Source organism: Salvelinus sp. IW2-2015, linkage group LG4q.1:29, assembly GCF_002910315.2.
Source record: "Salvelinus sp. IW2-2015 linkage group LG4q.1:29, ASM291031v2, whole genome shotgun sequence".
Lineage (NCBI taxonomy): Eukaryota > Metazoa > Chordata > Actinopteri > Salmoniformes > Salmonidae > Salvelinus > Salvelinus sp. IW2-2015.
The window spans coordinates 30,692,554-30,700,804 of record NC_036842.1 but is presented as its reverse complement, the minus strand read 5'-3'; the positions used below and the strand labels follow the sequence as shown (position 1 = coordinate 30,700,804).

The 8,251-nt window shown below is 46.5% G+C and overlaps 1 protein-coding gene across 1 annotated transcript in view; it reads right to left on the bottom strand.

The window, feature by feature from the left end:
* The window catches only part of LOC111961806 (formin-binding protein 1-like), a 111,237-nt gene that overhangs the window by 66,594 nt on the left and 36,392 nt on the right, over positions 1 to 8,251 (bottom strand). Inside the window, 1 exon segment of the mRNA XM_070442808.1 lies at positions 6,908 to 7,023. Within this exon segment, the coding sequence (XP_070298909.1) occupies positions 6,908 to 7,023 (116 nt within the window).

The following is an 8,251-nucleotide window of genomic DNA, read 5'->3' as shown; positions in this document are numbered from 1 at the left end:
CTGCCACCCTCCACGCTCCACTACCCAACCTTCCATGTCCTCCCTCCCTATCAGCCCCCGTCCATGCTTCCCTCCACCCTTCTCCTCTCACGTTCCATGCCTCCCCTCCCACCTCCATGCCTCCCCTCCCACCTCCATGCCTTCCCTCCCCCTCCCCCTCCTACCTCCATCCCTCCCCTCCCACCTCCATCCCTCCCCTCCTCATCCCTCCCCTAGCCACCCTCATGCCTCCCCTCCCCACCCTCTCCTCCCACCTCATCCATCCCTGCCACTTCCATGCCTCCCTCCCACCTCCCCTGCCACACGCCTCCCCTGCACCTCCACGCCTCCCTCCTGCCTCCACCTCCATCCCTCGCCTCCCCTGCCACCTCCCACGCCTCCCCTCCCACCTCAACGCCTCCCTGCCACCTCCATCCTCCCCTGCCACCTCACGCCCCCCCGTGCCACTTCACCGCCCCCTTGCCACCTCCATCCCTCCCCTGCCACCCCACGGCCTCCCCTGCCACTTCCACGCCTCCCCTGCCACCTCCATCCTCCCCTGCCACCTCCATCCCTCCCCCTGCCACCTCCACGCCTCCCCTGCCACCTTCATCCCTCCCCCTCCCACCTCCACGCCTCCCCTGCCACCTCCATCCCTCCCCTGCCACCTCCATCCCTCCCTGCCACCTCCATCCCTCCCCTGCCACCTCCACGTCCTCCCCCTGCCACCTCCATCCCTCCCCTGCCACCCCATCCCTCCCCTGCCACCCTCCACGCCTCCCCTGCCACCTCCATCCCTCCCCATGCAACTCCACGCCTCTCCTCCCACCTCCACGCCTCCCCTCCCACCTCCCCGCCACCTCCATCCCTCCCCTGCCACCTCCATCCCTCCCCCTCCAACCTCCATCCCTCCCCTGCCACCTCCATCCTCCCTTGCCACCTCCACGCCTCCCCTGACCTCCATCCCTCCCCCCTGCCACCTCCATCCCTTCCCCTGCCACCTCCACGCCTCTCCTCCCACCTCCACGCCTCCCTTCCCACCCCCACGCCTCCCCGCACCTCCACGCCTCCCTCCCACCTTCCATCCCTACGTATCCTGTTCCAGTAATAATGCTTATGGCCCCAGGACCAACAATTCAGTCACCATGAAGAAACATGCTTTTCTCCTCCGGACTACGCCCTCTTTCTGACATTGGCTGCACAAGCCTGCTGGCACAAGATGAGTGTGTCAAATAAAACAGGCTGGCATACAGATTTAGTATGTAGTATGCTGTTTAAAACTGTCAGCTGTACTGTAGGTGAAGGGTTAATGAGAGGACCCCAGAGTTCTGGACCGTGTGACCACTGTGACGAATATACTGAGATTCATGCACTCACCTCTCTACCTCGCTTTTGTCTTGCTCGCTTCCACCTCTCTCTGCCTCTCTGTCCCTCTGCCTCTTTCTCTCTCTGTGTCTCTCTCTCTTTAACCCTCACTCTGTCTCCCTCGTGTCCTGTCTTTCTCTCTGTTGCTGTGTTTGTTTGTTTAATAGTGATAGTCGGATCAACTCATCACCCAGCTCCATTTTTTCTCTGTGTGTCAACACAGTTTAATACAGACTAACAAGCACACGCATGTATGCACACACAACCACACACAGTAGGCTCCTCAATCAGCCAATAAAAATAGGTAAACCTATTAGAAGAATCCACCTACAAACGGCAACAGACCAGACAAGCCAATTAGATTTCAGCAGACAGACGCAGAGTGAATCAGGAAGCATTGAGGCATGCTGGTTGGCAGGCAGGCAGCGAATGGTGAGTCACATTGTAGCTAGGTCCTCTTCACTCATGCATGGTGTGCTGCTGTTTACTATGCTGATGTTTGGACCATTAACCCTTTCAGTAGGAATAGAGGTCAGGTCCTACATGGTGAGTAGAATGAAGGTCGACAGAAACAGTAGAATCGAACCCCTGCAACAATATGGTCATGGCTGCCCTTTTAATGTCAACTGTATAATGGAAGGAAAAAATAGTGCTACAATAAAGACTATTATATTACTGTACCAATATAACATGGACAATATTAATCATGCTGACTAACAACTAGTCTAGAATTCATTGGTAGAAGAAAAATTAGACAATAATCATCCTTATTAGACTACCATGCAAGCCGAACTCCACCCTTAACAAGGCAGTATAGGCCTCCCGAGTAGCGCAGCGGTCTGAGGCATCACTACAGACCCGGGTTTGATCCCAGCCTGTGTCTTGGGCCGGCCGTGACCGGGAGACCGATGAGACGGTGCACAATTGGCCCAGCGTCGTCCAAGTTAGGGGAGGGTTTGGCCGGCCGGGATGTCCTTGTCCCATCACACTCTAGCGACTCCTTGTGGCGGGCCGGGCACATGCACGCTGACTTCGGTAGCCAGCTGGACGGTGTTTCCTCCGACATATTGGTGCGGCTGGCTTCCGGGTTAAGTGAGCAGTGTGTCAAGAAGCAGAGCGGGAGTTGCAGCTATGGGACAAGACTGTAACTACCAATTGGATATCACAAAATTGGGGAGAAAAAGGGGTAAAAAAGAATATATATATATATATAAATACATAACTCCATCATGAATGAATCATGCATGTGGTAAAAGCACTAAAGCATGTATTCTCTCTCTCTCTCTCTCTACCCCCCTACTCCTCTAACCTTGTGTCTACTCTGTTGCTAGGCAGATCTACCTCTCCTCCCTCGCTTTTGAACCTGGCTGTCTCTCACTCATGGCCAGATGTCATGGCAGAATGCATTTGCCCTTCCTCCTCCTCCGTAGCATAGTTAACCAACACACAGACAACCAGAGGGTGCCTACTTAATGAGGATTAGACCAGTGTGTGTGTGTGTGTTGGGGTAATGGAATATGAATTATTGTGCCCCATATTGAGTGATACTGTGCCACACAGTGTATTTTTAATACCCATTCCCCTAAGTAGTATGCACACAGACCTTAACCTACTGTCCTGTACTGTAGATTATACCAATGTGTGTTACTGAGCGTAATGCACTGTAGCCTACTTTACTATTTATTTTAAATTTAAATTTATTTTACCTTTATTTAACTAGGCAAGTCAGTTAAGAACAAATTCTTATTTTCAATGACGGCCTAGGAACAGTGGGTTAACTGCCTTGAAACATTGTGCACGTTTATCCATTCGATAAACGAATGGATATACCAGCGTCTGCTGTTTGGTTTGGTGAAATATGCATTTGGTCAAATTTTCCGCCATTTCTCTTTTGATAATGTCTACTGATGCAATATAGTGCCATGTTATCTGCAGAGCAAAGTGAGGTGTTTGTCTTGTTGAGCGTTTAGTGCTCATGGCTGAAGCAGTGGTGCCAAACTGCTCACCAACCATCTGTAAGATATTTCACACACAGCAGAGAGCTATCACCCTGTTCAGCCCCAGAGACCATAGAACAGATCTATCAAAGATCTAACAGACTCCAGAACTCTATCAAAACTCTCATTCACACCGACAACGTGAAGATACAGTACAATTACAGCACAGAGGAAAGGGAGAGGGAGGAGAGGAAAAAGAGACAACAGGGGAGAAGAGAGGCAGGAAAGAGAGGGAGGAGGAAAAAATAGAAAAACAGGAGTAGCGAACCAGACTTCCTCCAGCACAAAGGAGTGACGGATGGATGATCAAAGGGCCAATTTCAGTGTGTTCATTAGATCTACTGTAGCAGGGCTGTGTTCTATGGGTCTGAGCGTGCCCAGTAGATTCAACCTGCTTTAACGAGCTAACTTTATCAGGGGGAGAATAATTAGTCCGGATGCAGAAACAAACAACACACACAAAGATGCACATTGTGTCCAACCCAAAAAAGCTTTAGAAACAGGCCTATCCATTCTGTAACTTGCAAATCCTATTTTCCTGTGATAGCAGAAGGCCGTCCACGTGGGAAACAAATCTGTTTCAGATGGAGAGATATGAGTCCTACAGTTCTACTGTTTAAGCAGAGTGAATTAAAACATCTGACTGTCGTCAGGTTCAATAAAACACATCACAACATGGAAAGACTATCCATGTGTCGCAGATACTAAAGTGAGACAGATACGGAAACGAATTAGGTCATTACGTGTGTGTGTGTGTGTGTGTGTGTGTGTGTGTGTGTGTGTGTGTGTGTGTGTGTGTGTGTGTGTGTGTGACAGAGTAAGGTACTACTAGTCCTATTATCTCCTTAGTGAAGGGAGATTTATCTAGAAAGAGAAGGAGGTGGGGTTAGGGGTTTAGGGGTGCAGATGAGGGGTGCTGGATGGGGGTTGGTCAGTAGTCAGTAATTAGAGTCTTTAGCCCTCCTCTTGGCCCTCTCTAGGGAACCAGATATGGGATTTTTTGGGCAGACCTCTGCTGTTTGTTGTTGGGGTAGAAGAGAGCCTAGGAAGAGTATGCCCTCACACCCTCACCCCTACTCTATTTGAGGAAAGGAGGGCTTGGGGGTGTTTAAAAGGGGGGCGGAACTACACGACCGATACTCCACCGTGATTGGAGAAAGAGAAATGTGGGTCAGCGCAGGCTGGGGATAATAATACTGATACCTTGTTACTATGGAAACACATGCCTCCCACCCCCCACCCGTCACCAACCTTATTTCCTCTGTCCTCAAGCAAAAAACAGCAAGAAAACACTGTCATGCAAGAGAGAGAGAGAGAGAGAGAGACAGAGACAGAGAAAGACAGAGACAGAGCGAAAGAGAGAGACTACAGACACAGAGAGATGGAGGGAGACAGCGAGAGCAACAGAAAGAGAGAGACAGGGATGAATAGAAAGAGAGAGACTTCCGCTACAGGCATCATCATTCTGTTTATCTAGCCATCCACCTGGGTAAAGCTAACATCCCTCTGTCTGTCAGGCTGAGCTCTCTGATAGGACCTCACTTAAACTCAGTAGTGATGTGCTCACTGCAGGCTGAATAAGGTGTACACTGTCAAACTGTCAGTGAATTTGTCTGTGTGGAAACATGACAAAGCTTGTTTTTAATGGCAGTGAAATACAGTATCTTAAACAATACTGCTTTCCTTTATCTTGGCCAGGTCGCAGTTGTAAATGAGAACTTGTTCTCAACTAGCTTACCTGGTTGAATAAAGGTGAAATAAAAAATGTATAAAAAATAATAAAAATAATAAATTTTAAGCATTTTTCAAGACACCAAAAGTCAGTTTACGTACACAAGATTTATGTTATAATTACAGTGCATTCGGAAAAAATTCAGACCCCTTGACTTTTTCCACATTTTATTACTTTACAGCCTTATTCAAAAAAAAAAAAAAAATCCTCATCAATCTACACAAAATACCCCATAATGACAAAGCGAAAACAGGTTTTGTACATTTTTGCAAATTTACAAAAAGAATAAAAACAGAAATACCTTATTTCCAAAACTATTCAGACTCTTTGCTACAAGACTTGAAATTGAGCTCAGGTGCATCCTGTTTCCATTGATCGTCCTTGAGATGTTTCTGCAACTTGATTGGAGTCCACCTGTGGTAAATTCTATTGATTGGACATAATTTGGAAAGGCACACACTTGTCTATATAAGATCCCACAATTGACAGTGCATGTCAGAGCAAAAACCAAGCCATGAGGTCGAAGGAATTGTCTGTAGAGCTCCGAGACAGGATTGTGTCAAAGCACAGATCTGGGAAAGGTTACCAAATAGTTTCTGCAGCTTTCAAGGTCCCCAAGAACACAGTGGCCTCCATCATTCTTAAATAGAAGAAGTTTGGAACCATCAAGACTCTTCCTAGAGCTGGCCGCCCGGCCAAACTGAGAAATGGGTGGAGAATGGCCTTGGTCAGGGAGGTGACCAAGAACCCGACGGTCACTCTGACAGAGCTCCAGAGTTCCTCTGTGGAGATGGGAGATCCTTCTAGAAGGACAACCATCTCTGCAGCACTCCCCCAATCAGGCCTTTATGGTAGAATTGCCAGACGGAAGCCACTCCTCAGTAAAAGGCACATGACAGCCCCCTGGAGTTTGCCAAAAGGCATCTGAAGACTCTCAGACCATGAGAAACAAGATTCTCTGGTCTGATGAAATCAGAGAAGCCTGAATGCCAAGTGTGACGTCTGGAGGAAACCTGGCACCATCTCTATGGTGAAGCATGGTGGTGGCAGCATCATGCTGTGGGGATGTTTTTCAGCAGCAGGGACTGGGAGACTAGTCGTGATCAAAGGGAAAATGGAGCAAAGTACAGAGAGATCCTTTATGAAAACCTGCTCCAGAGCACTCAGGACCTAAGACTGGGGCAAAGGTTCACCTTCCAACAGGACAACGACCCTAAGCACACAGCCAAGACAACGCAGGAGTGGCTTCGGGACAAATCTCTGAATGTCCTTGAGTGGCCCAGCCAGAGCCCAGGCTTGAACCCGATCGAAAATCTCTGGAGAGACCTGAAAATAGCTGTGCAGCGACGCTCCCCATCTAACCTGACAGAACTTAAGAGGATCTGCAGAGAAAAATGGGAGACTCCCAAAATACAGGTGCGCCTAGCTTGTAGCGTCATACAAAAGAAGACTTGAGGCTGTAATTGCTGCCAAAGGTTTCTTCAACAAAGTATTGAGTAAAGGGTCTGTAAATGTGATACATATATTTTTTGATACATTTGCAAAAATTGTGCTTTGTCATTATGGGGTATTGTGTGTAGATTGTAAACGATTTTGTCCATTTTATAATAAGGCTGTAATGTAACAAAATGTGGAAAAAGTCAAGGGGTCTGAATACTTCAAGGGGTCTGAATACTTTCCGAATGCACTGTATGTTATACTCTGTATGCTGAAGAAGGCTGAGGCCGAAATTATTGAATTATTGAAGAATACTATCCATTTCATTCACTGGTGAAATATCTAGACAGAGAACCAGACTTACAGTGTCATAACAGGGCAAAACAGAAACACTCACCTAATCTGCTTTGCATAGCTGATTTCAATCTCCGATCTCTCTTTGACGAATTTACTGTACCTCTCCACGAACTCGATGCCTGACTGTGTATGCTTCTCTAGGTTATCAAACTGATCCTGCAAACAGAAGAGAGAGAAAGAAAAACAGGCATGAATATAACATCCCAGTACTTAGGAAGAGCGTTCTGGGATTTTGTTGTGGCGGATTCGCAGTGCCACAAACGCAATCCTTTCTAGCTGCAAGGACGAAAAGTTTCCTACATGACCTTTTACATGTGTTGACAACATGTTAGCCTCACTTTTTGCCAGTAGTACTGAAATGCCAACGAGTTTAACGTTTCTAGATATACATTATTACATTATAATACATTATAATGGCCGTACAACGCCTGCTCACATTACTCACAACGCCATGCTAATATTTCCCCTTCTCTAAGGCCAAGGGTTTCACAGTCAATAATTAGCTATACTCTCTCACTACACTTAATAAAGCTCCAACATGTTACTTTTTAGACGACCCGACAAAATTCACATAGAGATGTGAAATATTAGATCTGTCATTCTCATTGAAAGCAAGTCTAAGAAGCGGTAGATCTGTTCTATATTCACTATTCCTATGCTTCCCATTTTTAAGGTTTGTTTTTGCGTCTTTTACCTTCGATTTTGTACACCAGATTCAAACAGCTGAAAATACAATATTTTTGTTTATGGAAAAGGTATTTCACAGCAGTTTAGGTGGTACCATAATTCTCTATACTACTTGATTGTTTTGCCACATAACCTGAAATTAGGCAAACTATTCAAATTTTAGCAACAAGGAAATGGCAGAGCGCTTTTCTGCATAGTGCATCTAACTTATTATCCAAGCCTGTTTGGCACACCTGCCTTCTAATAAGCTAATAGGGTCGAATAAAAAGAGTTCAGGTAATTGAATTTAACAGTGGAACAAGCTGGCCTTTCTACCTTAGTCCTTCTTGGAGCTAGCTGTACCGATTCCAAAAGAGACTTACCAGCCAAAGCCACCAATCAGATAAAATGCTTGATTTATTGATAGGTGTAATTCATATTTTTGACATCATTGTGAGGTTTGGGGGTTTCATAAATAGCTAATAGTGTGGCTATGACACACATTGTCTTCTATGGGATAATGGATGCCTGTAGTATTGCTGTACTTTGGTTACAAGCAGAAACACTAATCATGTAGTGTTGAGGTTACAAGAAGAAACATTGTAGCTATGCAGTATAGAGGATACAAGAAGAAACATTGTAGCTATGCAGTATTGCGGTTACAAGAAGAAACATTGTAGCTATGCAGTATTGAGGTTACAAGAAGAAACATTGTAGC